Source organism: Vipera berus (assembly GCF_964194415.1).
Source record: "Vipera berus genome assembly, chromosome: 2".
Lineage (NCBI taxonomy): Eukaryota > Metazoa > Chordata > Lepidosauria > Squamata > Viperidae > Vipera > Vipera berus.
The window spans coordinates 216,595,741-216,613,185 of NC_138203.1; the positions used below are offsets into that span (position 1 = coordinate 216,595,741).

The 17,445-nt window shown below is 37.5% G+C and overlaps 1 protein-coding gene across 11 annotated transcripts in view; it reads left to right on the forward strand.

Moving 5' to 3' along the window:
* DAG1 (dystroglycan 1) overlaps positions 1 to 17,445 on the forward strand; it is an 88,331-nt gene that overhangs the window by 49,427 nt on the left and 21,459 nt on the right. For 9 of the 11 annotated variants that reach the window (XM_081320780.1, XM_081320785.1, XM_081320779.1 and 6 more), the window contains one exon: positions 3,027 to 3,422. In XM_081320780.1, coding sequence (XP_081176906.1) covers positions 3,144 to 3,422 — 279 coding nt within the window. In that variant the 5' untranslated portion in view covers positions 3,027 to 3,143. Of the gene's footprint in view, positions 1 to 1,770; positions 1,790 to 3,026; positions 3,423 to 17,445 lie in introns of those variants that run through there. The other 2 variants (XM_081320776.1, XM_081320777.1) reach the window with 2 other exon arrangements.

Sequence of the window (17,445 nt, forward strand, 5' to 3'; positions counted from 1 at the left end):
GATGCTCTCTAGCAAACTTCAGACGGGCCCAGACATGTACTGGCTTAAGCAGGGGAACACGTCTGGCACTGCAGGATTTGAGTCCCTGGTCGCGTAGTGTGTTACTGATGGTAGCCTTTGTTACTTTGGTCCCAGCTCTCTGCAGGTCATTCACTAGGTCCCCCCGTGTGGTTCTGGGATTTTTGCTCACTGTTCTTGTGATCATTTTGACCCCACGGGGTGAGATCTTGAGTGGAGCCACAGAACAAGGGAGGTTATCAGTGGTCTTCTTGTATGTCTTCCATTTTCTAATAATTGCTCCCACAGTTGATTTCTTCACACCAAGCTGCTTGCCTATTGCAAATTCAGTCTTCCCAGCATGGTGCAGGTCTACAATTTTGTTTCTGGTGTCCTTCGACAGCTCTTTGGTCTTGGCCATAGTGGAGTTTGGAGTGTGACTGAGGTTGTGGACTGGTGTCTTTTATACTGATAACAAGTTCAACCAGGTGCCATTCATACAGGTAATGAGTGGAGGACAGAGGAGCCTCTTAAAGAAGAAGTTACAGGTCTGTGAGAGCCAGAAATCTTGCTTGTTTGTAGGTGACCAAATACTTATTTTACCGAGGAATGTACGAATTAATTCATTAGAAATCCTACAATGTGATTTCCTGGATTCTTTCCCCCCATTTTGTCTCTCATAGTTGAGGTATACCTGTGATGAAAATTACAGGCCTCTCTCATCTTTTTAAGTGGGAGAACTTGGACAATTGGTGGCTGACTAAATACTTTTTTGTCCCACTGTATACACTATATACTGAAGGGAATCCATTGCTGAGTTCAGATCAGTGGCTCTTGATGTAGACAGCCTACACAGTAAAATGTATATAAGTAATCCTCTGTAGGTACCGGTAATCAGAGTACTTCTGAGTGCAGCTAATCCCTATAAATACTCTATGACAAGTTGTTTAACTAGTAGCTAAGTGTGAGCTAGATGGCATGTATTTAAGTGAATATCACAGCTAGCTCAGAAGTCATACTCCAGGGTTGCTTATTAGTGGTTCCTGAAATTGGGAAGTATCAAGTTGAGTATCATTTCTGGTGTAATGGTATGTGAGAATAACCTTGAAAGACAGGAGGGAGAGTTGTAGACTGAAAAACTGGCATGTAAAAATTATCTCGGCCCATAGAAGGAAGAGGCACAGGAAGACACCCTCCCTATTTTTCTGGAGAACAAAATGAAAGGAAGGGAGAAGTATTTTCAGTTTTGCAAGACCTGTTAATCTAATCTTGCAATAAAGATCGAACTGGCACTCCATGTTGTGCCTCTTGTCTAGACTATCTTGAAGGGCTAACACCCGGATCTATTGTTCTTCAATATTTTCAGTAATGACTTGGGTGAAGAAGGAGGGGGAATTCTTATCATATCTGCAGATGACCAGTTGCTTGTGGATATGGACGTTGGTGATATCTGAATTAGTGGTAGCTCTGTTAAACATATTATAGGAGTACGGCCCAAAGTACACATCAGTTGTTCCTTTCCTTGTTTATTGATAGAGGTGTCACAAGGTTTAGGATGACTTCAGTGAGGCAGCAGAAAGAATAGTTGTGAAGTCTGCAGATAAATACAACATTAGATAGCTAATTGTCTGAAAGATAAGAATAACATTTAATTGGGCTGAAAAAACAGAATGAAATTTAACAGGCAAGTGTAAAGACAAAACAAAGAATGAGGAAAGGTGAATCGAATGCACAAGTATTGGATGGAGATACCTCACCTGATAATGGTTATGAAAAAGACCTTGGAATAAAGGTTAATTGAAAACTAATTACGAGCCAAAAACATCAAGAAATATATTGTTTATTGTTGTTGAAAATTTGGGGTTTAATGACTCATCAGTTCAAACAATAGTCTAATTTATAATTTACATATGTAAATTGTTCTGAACATTATATTTTACACAAGTTTTTAAAAATTGATTAAATATAACCACAGATAGTATACCAAATACTGCACAGCTGTGTATTATCGCTGTGTTACACTCTGCATTTCTGTCTATAATGATATATAGCTATTTACTAACTCTTATTTATCCTGTACATTTTAAAAACCCATACTTATCTGGAGTTACTGCAGTAACAAGAGGAAAGTGGGAGGATAGCCAGTTTTAGAACACTTCCCTGCCAGAGGTTACTTAATAGTGATTTATGGTTTTGTAGTTTATGACTGTGGTAGTGCAGAGTAAGAAATTGAGGGCTGTGTTTCAGAAGGACTATTGCTATCACTCCCTGTGTGGGAAGTTTATTATGTGTGGATGTAGATTTTCAGAGGGATCTTCCTGTATATATGTTTGTCAAAATAAACATATGCATTTCTGAAATATGACATAGTGGATTAAGGATGACAGAATGTCTTAGATAGAACTTTGTCCCTAAAGGAAAAAAGGTCATATAGAAAGGCTCTCCAGCTGTCAAAATTGTGATTTGATGGTTTGAAAGTATAGTGTGGAAAAAGCTCAAAATAGTGGGAATAATTCTATCATTCACTACAAATGATCTTTTAGTCTGATAACTAAAATGTAAAATTCTTGCACGAGTGCACTTTTGTTTTCTTGAAAGGTCATCTGGTTCCATTATAACTCCTCAATTCCTTTTTTCTTTTATTTAGATTATTGGGATTGATTAAAGTTACTCATGGAGAGAGGAAACAGTAAATATCCCAGGAACCTCTAATACTGAAATTGCTAAAACTAAGGTGGCATGAGCCTGATTACAAATGTAAATAAAAACCTTGGATAGCTCCATTAAGAGCAGGATAATAGTTGAATAAGAAAGTGCAGATGGTAAAAATCTGTTCGGTCCTACACTGGGCGGCATCCATCTGTGCTGAAGCACACCTATAAAATTTGAAAAGCAAGGTTCTAAGGCAGGCTGCTTAATTTCAATTCTTGAAAGATTGCATGTACTAATTAGCTAATAAAATGAATCAAAGAACACTTCAACGAATTTCCTTCACTTTCTCATTAACGTTGTGTATGTTCTTCTTTCAGGCATCAAGACTGACAACAATGAATCTGATGTGAAGACCTTTTGATTAAGCAACTTTATATAGATTGTTGGCTCTGAGCCTTATTTTGTGGCTAGTATCGTTGGTGCGTATCATTAAAATGAATCCTGGATTTGTACAACTACCCCCAGTATTGGGGAGGACTTTGCTGGTTCTGACACTGATTACTTCCGCTAAGTGCCACTGGCCCAGTGAAGCTTCGGAAGTTGTACGGGACTGGGAACATCAGTTAGAAGCCTCCATGCATTTGGTGCTTTCGGACCTCCGTGAGAGTGCACCAGCAGTGGTGGGGATTCCCGACAGCTCTGCTGTGGTAGGCCGCACCTTCAGAGTCACCATCCCTACAGAACTTATAGCTTCCAATGGAGAGATTATCCAGGTGAGAATTTTAAGTCGATTGGTTTGATTTGATTTATTTATAACCTGTATATAGCCTCCCATCTCACACAATTTGCATAATTAAAAACAAGCAAACCGACCAAACATATATGCCTCCTCGCCTCACTCCCAAGAAAAAACTATTAACAGAAGCAGAGCTCACTTCCACCTCTGAACTAAATATCTAGGAAAACACCCAGGTCTTCAATGCCTTATGAAAGGCTAATTAGGGTCGGGGTCATCTTAATCACCATGAATGTCTGTGTATCTGTGTAATGGGCAGGAGGAATAACTGAGGAGCAGGAGGAACAGCCACAATCAAGGCAGAGGTCAGATAAAAGATATCTAAGTCTAGGCCGGAATTGTAGCCTAAAAAAGGATCTTAGACTTTTCCTAGTTCTCACAAAAATAAAAGGAGGAAGGGGGGATAGTGCACTGAGACATGCAAAATTGAAGTCAGCCCTTCAAGGTAGATGAACTTCGGCAACCAAAATCACGCATTCAAATACTAGTGTTTCTATAAGGCTATAATAACAGAACCTTGAAAGTCAAAATGTGCTTCCCCTCTCCCTCCCTTTATCTTCCTCTTCCTAAAGATTATTCCTTCTGTTCATTTTGGAGAGATGCTATGCCTCACGGCAGGTGCTGCCACTGAGAAGACATCACTCTAGGATCCAACATATTACCATTGTTTAATAGGAGAGACCTGGTACATGCTCTCTATGGGCAGAAGCAATAAGAGAAAGATGATCCTGCAAGTAGTCTGGCCCCATGCCATAGAAGCTTTATCGGTAATAACCAGCACCTTGAACTGTACCCAGAAGCCTACGAGGAATCAGTGCAGCTCATGAAGCAGCAGTGTTACATGGACGTAATGAGAAATACCAAAAACTGCCTGCACTGCAACATTCTGCATCATCTGCAGCTTCCAAGTGCAGCCCCCAGTGCAGCCCCATGCAGAGCTCATTACAGTAGTCTAATCGGGGGATGGATAGGGCATGAGTCACTCGAGCAAAGCCTCCTAGTTCAGTCAGGGGCACAGTTGGTGCATAAGACGGACCTGTGCAACTCAGCCACAGCTACCACATGCTTATTGAGCAAGAACTGAGAGGACCCCCAAATTGCACACCAATTTCTGAAAGCGTACTCCCATGTAGAGTTAAAGATGTAAAATCCCCTGAACTAGGGGCCTTAAAACTCCATCTTACCGGGGTTGAGCCAAAGCTTTTTCTCCCTCATCACAGCCTCCAGTCACTGGGAAAGGTCCCTGACACCATCACTTGGTCAGTCCAAGGAGGAGATGCGCAACTGGATATCATCAGCATACTGATGATTCTGCATCCCATACCTAAAGATGACTCCCCCCCTCCCCACCCAGCAGTTTCATATACTTAAAAGTTTGCAAGCCTTTTTGAATTTTAAATATTTCTGTATAAACATGATCTAAAATGTGGTCTGTTATCTTTAGGATCTAGTCCTAAAAGTAGATAAAGAGAAGCCAATTAAGCAAATTGGCCCAACACATACATTCATTAAATTATTGTGGAAAACAATATAAAATTACATATTTGTGCGAGGTAGCTTGTCAGGCACAACTTTATTGTATAATTCTCCAGTGAGAGAAGTTGCTGTGGTGGTGATGATTGACTTTTCTTCTATTGGGAAAAGGTGCTGCCATCACTGACCTACCTGGGTACCTCTTATTTTCTTTCTGGACTTTTAGACAAAAAGTTAATTTGCACCTATAATTGAAAGGTCACTGTTATACTGTAGAAAGATAAAGTTGGAATGTTTATGAGATACAGGTGGCTTCCCAGACCATAAATAACACTCATTTCGTCTCTTGTTCTTTCTCTTCTTTCGTTGTTTTCCCCTCCTCCCCAACAAAGAACTGCTCATTATTCTGGCAACAAAAAGTAAGAGTCCTTTTTAGAGTGACAGCTTGCATTAGGATTGTGAGGCTTATACACAAAACATGAATTGGTCAACTTGAAAATTTACTAAAAATATAAAACCTATCTGGCTACACAATTAGTAAGCTGAGCAAATTCAGAAGTGATTGTTATTTTATTGTATAAATGCTTCTTGGCACCCTAGTCAACTGTCTTATTATGCCTCGACAAAAACTGTTAGCAGGAGATTTCATTCACTCAATTTTCCTTCTGAATACAATCTGAAATACAACTACTGGAACTTGATTTTCAATTTGTGTGCCAAAGTTATTTCATTTCCTTTTATTTGGCCAGCAATTTTGATGTTATATACATATGTTGATGGCAGCAAGAATACTTTATGCCAAAATTGGAAGGATACTTTGATTCCCACAATGGGCGAATGGTTGCAAAATTTGATGGAGTTAGCAGAGAGGGCTAAATTGACTGCTTTGATTAAAGAAAAGAACACAATTTTATTTTACTTAGAAACCTCTTTTAGACTTTGTGCTTGAGGTGTTAAAAATGAAACTTTGATTTTGGGTTTTGCTGATTAGATAAGTTTGTTATTATAGAAATGGCTAGTATATATTATCATATAAAAATAAAAAGTTGAGGGTTTGTCTTGGACCAAAAGGAGTGAGAAGTCAATGCTTTTTCTTTTCCCCCTTTCCCCTACACTTTTTTCTCTTCCCCATTTCCTCCATTATTTTCCCATTATTTTTGTTTTTCTTTGTATTTCTGTACTTTACATTTTGATAAACTAATAAAAATATTTGCACCCTTTTATTTGGTGAGCAATATTGTCCATGCTATTCATAGAAAAGCCAGACAGGTGTTACCTTACAGCTTAAAGCTTTTAGTTACAGGTACTACTGAAAATTGTCATTAGCAGGCAAGAATATGTTTGCAATTTGTTAAGTGATTTCCAAGACATAAAGAAATGATTTTCCTCTTTCCCTTTTAAACTGCTTACGTTTATGCTCTAAGAATCCCAGTAGTTTTGGATGGAATAGGCAAGTGGGAGAGGTTTTAATTTTGAATCACTTCAGAGGCTTCATTGTAGAATTGACTGAATTTCGGTGTAAGATGAGAGCAACTTGTAAGAAAAGATATCATCCTGACTTCTAGGTGACTCACTTCTCAAAAGGAATAAAATCTCCTGTTCAAATTTGCTGTCTTACATTTTATTCAGCTTGTCTTATGCCACAGTCATGGAATTTTAAAACAGGAAGACCTCTGAGATCAAACAGTTAGGATCCATAAACTGCATAATAGATAGATTATGAAGTGACAGGTCTGCTTTGATGAAATGATTCAGGCCATGAAAGCACCCCGATTCATTTCAGTGAAATAATGTGATCTTATGATTTTATTTATTTATTTATTTAGCATATTTGTATGGCCGCCGTTTCACAAGAAATTACTCTGGGGAACATGCAATACTTAAATTTAAAAACAAAGTGATTATCATTGAAGTAGGTAGTGTGAGGAGAGAAGACACTTCCCAGCCTTCTCCCTTGTTGTTCCCTGAAAAGCATCTGCCCAGCCTAGGAAAAAGCTTGGCAGGAAAAAAACTTAGTCATCTGTAGCATGAGTTCTGTAGCTTTGCTTCATTATACTAAAGTTTCAAACAAAAGTTCTTATTCAAAGTTTTGCACAAGAGTACAACTTAATAGAGGCAAGGTGAAAGAATACATTTATTACTCATCAAACAATGTATAAAATTGAATTCCTTTTTAATGCTAAAAGGAACAAAATGGTCTTTTGAAGCAGACTTTACTTCTAAGTTCCAAGGAGTAACCTTTCCACTTTCTTTGGTTAATTTTGATTAGTCTAATTTTTGGCATCCATATCAACCTTTGTTGGATTAGCTTTTATCGGCTGCTTTGAACTCCTTAATGTCTTTAAGCTTGTAATACCGTGATATTTTAAACATTCTATTAATTCCCGTTTGCAAGCAAGAAAATAAAAATTAGTAGCTCAGTAATTTCTGCACATCAGTTTGTGAGTTAGCCTCTATTAAATCCCATATTCTGAGGGGAATTTGTTATTTAGTTATGAGGTAGCATCTTCTTGAAAAACCTGCAAACATTTGTGAATTATTTGACATTTTGGTCACTCAAAATGTAGATGCTATATGTGTTGTTATTCTATAATTGAACTGGAGAAAGTTCAAGTGGAGTCAACTTTGATTGGCAGGGTTACTTTCTGTTTATCTCAGAACCATGAGGTGCTGTACTCTGTTTTTCTGTAAAATTGTTTAATTTATCCATAAAGTTGCAGGATACGGTGAGACAGAAGTGAGGTGACAAGAGAATTGGAGAAAACTAGTAATGACAATGAATGTTGATTTTTTTTAAAGGATTCTTTTACTTGTATATACTGAATAATACAAAAGTGTAAGTGTCCATTACAAATCCATCAGGATGTTTTTGTTTAAGAGACCATAGAAAATCATTGTAATGTTTGGGAGTTATCTCCAACTGAAAATGCTTACTGATTATGGACTGTTTTGTTTCTTTTGAATCCATTCAAAAATCAAAACACTTTCTTAGACAAAAATTATTGACCCAGCAAATGGAACTTAAATCGACCTAACACCCACACCAGTGATTTGGTGGTTGTTAGTTGCGAAGTTGTGTGCGACCCATCGCGACCCTATGGACAACATTCCTCCAGGCCTTCCTGTCCTCTACCATCTTCTGGAGTCCATTTAATCTCACACCTACTGCTTCAGTGACTCCATCCAGCCACCTCATTCTCTGTCGTCCTCTTCTTCTCTTGCCCTCAATCTTTCCCAGCATTAGGCTCTTCTCCAGTGAGTCCTTCCTTCTCATTAGGTGGCCAAAGTATTTGAGTTTCAGCTTCAGGATCTGGCCTTCTAAAGAGCAGTCAGGGTTGATCTCCTCTAGGACTGACAGGTTTGAATACCTTGCAGTCCAAGGGACTCGCAGGAGTCTTCTCCAGCACCATGGCTCAAAGGCCTCAATTCTTTGGCGCTCAGCCTTTTTTATGGTCCAACTTTCACAGCCATACATTGCAACTGGGAAGACCATAGCCTTGACTATACGCACTTTTGTTGACAGGGTGATGTCTCTGCTTTTTAGTGTGCTGTCTAGATTTGCCATGGCTTTCCTCCCCAGGAGCAAGTTTCTTTTAATTTCTTGGCTGCAGTCCCCGTCTGCGGTGATCTTGGAGCCCAGGTAAATAAAATCTGTCACTACCTCCATTTCTTCCCCATCTATTTGCCAGGAATTGAGAGGGCTGGATGCCATGATCTTGGTTTTCTTAATGTTAAGTTTCAACCCAACTTTTGCACTCTCCTTCTTCACCCGCAACGAGAGGCTCTTTAGTTCCTCTTCACTTTCTGCCATTAGAGTGGTATCATCTTTCTCCCGGCAATCTTAATTCCAACTTTTGATTCATCTAGCCCTGCCTTTCTCATGATGTGCTCTGCATATAAGTTAAACAGGCAGGGTGACAGTATACAGCCTTGCTGGACTCCTTTCCCAATTTTGAACCAAACAGTGGTTCCGTGTCCAGTTCTCACTGTTGCTTCTTGACCCGCATATAGGTTTCTCAAGAGACAAATAAGATGGTCTGGTACTCCCATCTCTTTAAGAACTTGCCACAGTTTGTTGTGATCCACACAATCAAATGCTTTAGCATAGTCAGTGAAGCAGAAGTAGATGTTCTTCTGGAACTCCCTAGCTTTCTCCATGATCCAGCGTATGTTGGCAATTTGATCTCTAGTTCCTCTGCCTCTTCGAAATCCTGCCTGTACTTCTGGTAGTTCTCGATCCACATACTGCTGGAGTCTAGCTTGTAGGATTTTAAGCATAACTTTACTAGCATGAGAAATGAGTGCAATGGTGCAATAGTTTGAACATTCTTTGGCACTGCCTTTCTTTGGAACTGGAATGTAAACTGATCTTTTCCAATCCTGTGGCCACTGTTGAGTTTTCCAAATTTGCTGGCAAATTGAGTGTAGCACTTTTGCTGCATCGTCTTTTAAGATTTTGAATAGCTCAGCTGGAATACTGTCACCTCCACTAGCTTTGTTGTTGCTCAGCTTTTCTAAGGCCCACTTCACTTCATATTCTAGGATGTCTGGCTCGGGGTCAGTGACCACCTCATCGTGGTTATCAGGGTCGTTAAGCTCATTCTTGTATAGTTCTTCTGTGTAATTTTGCCACCTCTTCTTAATCTCTTCTGCCTCTGTTAGGTCCCTTCCATTTTGGTCCTTTATCATTCATTCATTTATTTTTGGGACTTATATGCCGCCCTATCTCCCGAAGGACTCAGGGCGGCTAACAACAATAAAATACAGCGATACAAAAGTTAAAAAGAATTAAATTAACAGCCCCAATAAAATAAATTACAACTGAAGTTAAAAATTAAAAAACATCATGCCCATTTTTGCATGAAACGTTCCCTTCATCTCTCCAATTTTCTTGAAGAGATTTCTGGTCCTCCCTATTCTATCGTTTTCTTCTATTTCTTTGCACTGTTCATTTAAGAAGGCATTCTTATCTCTTCTAGCTATTCTCTGGAATTCTGCATTCAATTGGGTGTATCTTTCTTTTTCTTCCTTGCCTTTCGCTTCCTTCCTTTCCTCAGCTATTTGCAAAGCTTCTTCAGACACCAATTTTGCTTTCTTGCATTTCTTTTTCTTTGGGATGGCTTTAGTTGCTACCTCTTGTACAATGTTGCGAACTTCCGTCTATAGTTCTTCAGGCACTCTGTCTATCAGATCTAATTCCTTAAATCTATTTGTCACCTCTACTGTGTATTTATCAGGGATATGATTTAGTTCACATCTGAGTGGCCTAGTGCTTTTCCCTACTTTCTTCAGTTTAAGCCTAAATTTTGCAACGAGAAGCTCATGCTCTGAGCCACAGTCAGCTCCTGGTCTTTTTTTTACTGACTGTATAGAGCTTCTCCATCTTTGGCTTCAGAGCACATAGTCAATCACATAGTGATTTGGTAACTGTGTGCATTTCTTATCAAAAGTTACCTTTACAGTATCTGCAGTTTCATCAATATTATATATCCAAAATAGGAAATACCAATAAATATTTTTTAAACAATGCCGGCTTTTAGAAAGACTCTGTACAAAACTCATCAATCTTTCTGTCTGAAATTGTATAGGATTTGAAGGCCAATAATCCACGCACCTACTGTATAGATCTGTTTCTTTGACATTGAGAAATGCTCATCTCCCACAGTCTACGTATCTCCCTGTGTAAAAACAAATTTTTATTTTAGTCAAATGGAGATATGCAAGCCTGAGGTGTAACCCTTGATGCAAGCCTGAGGTGTAACCCTTGAGCTTGAGTTCAAGATGAAGTGATCTCTGTCAGAGTCAAATCCTGTGGTCAGTGTATGCCCTTATTAGTTTGCATTACATCCCTGGAAAGAAAGAAGAAAAATGCCTCTTATCTATCTGCTTTAGCAAAATCGCCCCTCTGATTTCTTTATTGCCGGTAGCTGGATAAATGGTATTTTCAATTCTGCATTGTTTTGGCCCCAGGCTCATAGACCATTGTAAAATGGTCCCTTTTTCCCCTGCTAGTAAAAGGCTGCATTGCTTTTCAGCCAAAAGTGCAGAGCAGGAAAACAATCTAACAAATAAACTTTCTTCCTAGTCTTTTTATCATAACTCAATGATTCTGCAAAACAAAATGTAACAGAAAATACCACTATAAACTGCCAGATTTAGTCTTGAAGTATCAAACAGTAGACTAAGTTTCTAATAAATAAAAAACCATTAAGGTTGGTAGTAGTGACTATAATAACAGTATTTTAAAAAAACATGTGTAAGAGGCTTTTCAGATTTTTGTGTGTGTATTGTACTAAAGAATAAAACAACCATTGGTGCAGTTACTGTGTTCCTTATAAGAGAGGATTGTAGGTTAGATGAATCTGAATATGTGCTGGATATAGAATCATTGTGTGATTCTGTGTGCTGTAATGAACCGGAAGTTTAGATATTGTATTTCCTTCATTTTATTTTATTTCCTTCATTTTATTTCCTTCCCACAGTTTGAGGATGTTTTCCATACATATACTGTAATAAATGTACAGATATCATTTTGACTTGTCCAAAGTGAAGCCACATTCTCTCCACTGAATAAGCTCATTCACCAAATAACTATATAAATGGTGGTTTTTGTGAGTAATGAACCATTTCACAATAAATCTGAACATTGTGGCTTAGTGAGCTCAAACAGAACCCTTTTTCCCCCCCAGAGACTGATAACAGTCATAATTTACTGGGAACATGTTTTAACAGGTTTACTCTTAAAAAGATTTCATCTTGTAAATAAGATCTGAGGACTTTTCTTAAAAGAAGCCAAACAAGGTTGTTATCAGTTCAGCCTGTCCCAAATAACACAATAATACAATAGCTATACCAAGAGGGGGGATTCTTCTGGAGCATTGGCATGTGCCGAATAATTAATATTTATGTTTTTTCTTCTGGCCTCTTATGGTGAAAATTGACATATTGTATAGACTTTTAACTGAGCATGAACTTGAGTAAGGAATAAATGATACAAGAAGCATTTCTCTTGCAGATTTGTGCTAGTAAAGTGGTTATGGTTCAGCAGAATGTCTGCTAAATAATGGGCTTGGTATTGTGCACATCTGAATCTGGATTTCTGGGAGAAGGACATCTGATCACATCTCCCATATTAAGGAATTCTGACTAGTGTCTCACTTGTGAATTCTTCTGTGTCTTCTGGTGTAAGGGATTTGATCCTTCTTATAGTTTTCAGGCTTGGAAAGTACACCTCTGTTTAATTATAAACTGATTTCCCAGGCTAAATAATTTCTTGTCTCAACATTATGTTCAAATAGGTTTGATAGCCTTTACAAAATAGTATGCATTTATGTATGGTCTGGAGAAAGGTCACTGAATCTGTTCCCAGTGTAGACATCTGCTGACTATAGGAAATAGTAGCAAGTACAAAACCTAAAGCATCAATAAGCATCTGGTGCAAATATTGTCTAAGTCTGAGATTGTTTATTCCTTTTGCCTTTTTGCTTGTAGAAAGGTCACAGATATTGAAGTATTCTCTTTTAAAATATGATATCTTGCCCTTGGTTTTTGTCAATAAAATAGGAACAGTCTTAGTCACAGTCCAAGTGCTTATATCACTCACAAGGAATAGACAATTGAATTGTTTTTAGATTTGCAGCATTTCCTTATGAAAGAAGCACTTCATTCAGTAGTCAGTGTTTTGCTGTGAGTACCCAGTGAAATTACTGGCATGCTCTGTAATACAAGAGTGGAAATCTTTGAATAGTTGCTTTATAATAAACATAGGCACATCTGGAAATGAAGGCGTTATAGTGGGAGTGATAGAATGGAATTAGCTGGAACATCTGTTTATATCTTTGTGAACTGAACAATACTGTCTCACAGAGACGTTGTTATGGACAGGAACAATGAATGTTTTCTCAGTATAAATAATTTCTATATATTTCTCTGTTACTTAAATTTGACCAAATATTTTATATGTATGGTAGAAATTTTGTTCATTGTTTCCATTCTCAGAAGATTCTACTGTAGTTTCATTATACTGAATATATTGAATGTGTTTATTTGAAACAGAACAATCATACTACCATAAAGATAATTCTTGGAATTGGTGTGATACTATATTGTGTCAACATTCAGGCAAACATGTTCCATTTTTTAAAAATATAATTATAATACACTTCATAATATCTGCTACATAAATGCCAATTAAGTTTTGAATATCTTAACTCCCTCTAGTGGCTAAATAGATCTTTCCGTGACTAGAAGTCATACCTGACATTTATCTGCTTAACATTTTCAACGTCTATACCAGGGGTAGGCAACCTCGGCTCTTTTATGACTCATGGACTTCAACTCCCAGACACCCAAAGCCTTACATATCCAAGAATCCCACTTCAGTTTTTGGTAGTAAATGCTGTCATATTCTGCAAAGATTATGTCTTAGTTTATTCCAGTAAAAATAAAGAACTTGTGAAACTTTAAGAACTAGCAAATTTATTACTACGTAAGCTTTTATAGATTGCAATCCACAAAACCTAATCTCACAATAAATATTAGTATTTAAGGCTCCACAAATCTCAGTATTTTTGTTATATTCTAGAGCTTTATGTGTGCTTAACTTAAAGAAAGGTAACCGTTTAGATTAATGGATTATTTTCAGTAGATTGTGGATAGTCTTATGAAAGAATTGCAATGGCAGCTATCAGCAGTCGTAAAACACCGAATTTTTTTTTATGACAAACTGACAGGATTATTCCCCCAGGAAGTTATCTATCACCTTATCTACCTTCTTCTTCTTGGCATGTGAGCACATTTCCACATAAAACGCACCTGCCATTTTAATTTTATTTACAGGTAGTCCTCGACCTATACAGCACAGAAAAAAGTGACTTACAACTATTTTTCACACTTATGACCATTATGACATTGCCATGGTCATGTGATTTACATTCGGATGTTTGACAACTGACTCACATTTATGACAATCGCAGTGTCCCAGACTCATGTAATCCCTTTTTGCAACCTTTGGACAAGCAAAGCCAATGGGAAAACTAGATTCACTTAACAACCACGTTACTAACTTAACAACTGCAGTGATTCACTAACAAATGTGGCAAGAAAAGTTGTAAAATGGGGCAAAACAAATATCTCACTTAGCAATATTAATTTTGGCTCAATTCTAGTCGTAAGTTGAGGACTACCTGTATTTATGCACATTTATTTATTGTTATAATTTATATGCTGCTCAACTCTCAAAATAATCTTTGTTTAAATGTACTCCATAGATTTTTAAGGAAAATGACCAGAGCTAAAGATATTCTTTTAAACCAGATGATGATAGAGGCAGGTGCTTTGGTGGACAATAGTTTTTCATTTAACATTTTTAAATCATTTTTTTTTAAATTAAGAGAGGTTTTTTAAAAAAATGAATAAAGACAATGGGATCATAGAAAACTTGAGGTGCCATAAAAATGTCCAGAAATATCAGATTCCTGCTGTCTCAATTACATTGGTGATATATTAAAATCTAAGAAAAGTTAGCGAAGCAGCACAGATTGCATTTCGTGCTCACCACATTCAACCATGAGTGTAAACTGTAGCTTATTAACACATGCCTAAGTGGCAGAGAAGCTTGGATTCTTGTAATTCTTAAAAACACTAGAGCACAAGAACACAAGAAAGATGATTGGGAAATTTTGTTTTGTTTCTTTGTTCTCTTTGATCTCTAAACTGATTGATCTTCCATTTTGAATTGTTTGAAGCAAGATTACATTCATAACCCATAATTAAGTTTGAGGTTGACCCAGGTTCTTCCTTTTTTAATCAAGCTGAGTTTAGTACACATATTATATAATGATTATGGCATAGAAGGATAATATATTCAAACTGTTTTCTTCTGGCTCAGTAGGAATATTAAGTTTTCATTCTTGTCCTGTTCAAAGTGAAATTTTTGCCAGCAATTTGTATGTTCTGCAGTTTTTTAAAAAATTTATTTATTATGACATTCTGCAATTACATTTTATTATTTGTCTCACTGTTGTTCATGTTCACAAGAAAGTTCATATCTGTTTGCAATTTCTCAGGAATTTTTTAATATTATGAGACAAAAGCAGAAAGTATTTTAGATAGAATTTAAAAAATGCATTTTGGCATTAACCTTGGTCATAATTACTTTCTACCTTTGTCCTTAATTCTGTGCAGTTTTTCTCTGTATTCTTAAAACATAACTATTTGCTTAGAACTCAGTATAGAGTTTAAAAGAAAAAGTGAAAAAGGTTATCTTTGAACAGAATAGAGATTATATTAAGAACATTAAAAAAAAAGTTCTTATGTTTTCCAGAATCTTATTCAGTGTGTATTGGGACAACTTTAGTGAAACATTTTGGGCTCTTCTTCCTTTTTTTGTTTAACACTGATGTTAAACTCTTTTGTCTCAAAGGTTTTTGCCACTGAATGTAATTAACTGATGTAGTATCCTTCTAATTATGCTGTGGTTATATACATTTGCAGAGGTAACTGCCAACCATAGATCAATAACTCTAACCCATTTGGTGGGAGAAAAGGTTAGACAGCCAAAATAAGTGGACATAATTAATTGCTGCACAAGATTCATTGACAGGCAATTTTGGTAAGCAAAAAAAGTAATTGTAGTAATTGATTACTAAGTAATTAGGCTAAAACTGATTTTATTTTTACCCTAAGAATATTTCTAAGAAAAATTGGGTGGAATCCAGATTAAGAATACAAGGGCTCTTAGCATACTATGGGAAATGTTTAGAAACAGTTATTTTCTGTTAAAATAGGTGTAACCAATTGCTATCTGGAAGAGTGGCCAAATTCCTGCATCTGCCATATTCATTTTTTTCTTACTTTGAATGCATAGATAGTGTGCATTTAAATTTGCAGAAAGATTTAGGGATTAATTGAAACGTACAATTTGATCAGGAGTGCTTACATTTTTATACGTACTGTGGCTGTGTTTACAGGTACCTGTAAATAGATTTACTTTACTAAATATTGAGGGCTCCAGTCTTCATATATGTGAATAATTGTAGATTTAATGTTTAATACACTAACTAAATGCTTGACTTCTAAAAGCCATTGCATGTAGTGCTTGTCTTAAAAAGACTGTTGTATACAGAATCCATCTGTATATAAATTTGAATAAATTGCAAAATAAAGAATAAATGCAGAGTTGATTGTATTTTCTAATATTAGAAGTAAATTAGAGATCTAGCTTGCATAAAAGAACTGAGGTATGCTTGGGATAAAGTTGATTCTTGGTTGCATTTGTCCAGTCATGGTCACTGCTTTGTGGGGTGCTGCAAGGCTCAGTATTCTCTCTGCTCCTTTTTAACCTCTATTGTGTTAAGCTATGAGTGAGATCATCCAACACCATGGGATGAGGTATCACCAATATGCCAAGGCTACTAAACTTTACATCTCCATTCCTGGTTGATCCAAGTGATGCTGTAGCTGCCCTCTTGCAGTGCCTGGAAACTGTGGGTGTCTGGATGGGGAGGCCACAGGCTGAAGCCTGGTAAGATAGAGTGATTGTAGATTCAGGGGGCCTCTGGATCTGGGGCTTTATCATCTTTAGTTCTGAATCGGGTTGTGTTACCTCAGAAATATCACCTGTGCAATCTGGGGATTCTCCTAGATTCATGGCTCCTGCTTGAAGAGCAGATGAGGTTTGTGGCTAGAAGAGCTTTTGTGCGTTTTGTGCCATCTGTGACCTTTCCTGGATTGTGAGGCCCTGCGTGCAGCCACTCATACCTTGGTCATCTCTCAGTTGGATTACTGTAACATGCTCTACAGGAGACTACTCTTGAACAGTATTTGGAAGCTACAATAGGAATAGAATGCATCAGGGTCTAGGCAAAGAGCCTTTTCTGCTTTTAGTCCTCTCCCTTTGGAATATTCGGCCATCGGAGGTGAGGTCTGCACTCACACTCCTGGCCTTCCAGAAGGGCTTAAAAAACCTGGCTCTGCTGGCTGGCCTGGAGCCCATTTAGGGGTGCTGTATGCTGGTGGTCGCTGATGGGATAGACCAGGGGTCAGCAGCCTGAAACAGTGAAAGAGCCACTTGGAACCGGTTGCCTCACAAAAGGAAAAACGGAGCCACAAAAAATGTGTGCACATGCGCGTACATGCGTGCATGTGCAGAACAGGGTTTGACTGAAGAGTGGAGCCAAGGCGAGATATGCACCTACCCTGCATATTTGAATTGATTGGTTGAACTTTTTTAGTCCCCCCCCCTTTTTTTTGTTTTTTTGGACTGCACATGGCAGAGGACTGGGAGCCGCAAGAGACGGCTGAAAGAGCCACATGCGGCTCCGGAGCCGCGGGTTGCAGACCTGTCGGATAGACAGAAAATCCCACCTCCTTATCACATGTCGTCTTGGTTTTTTAGTCTTTATTTAATCTTTCTTCATTTTTAATTGCTTTTATATTATCTTTTTTTATTACACTGTAAACTGTCCAGAGTCATTGAAACAGTATGATGGTGACATATCGATTTAGTAAATAATAAATTTAATAAA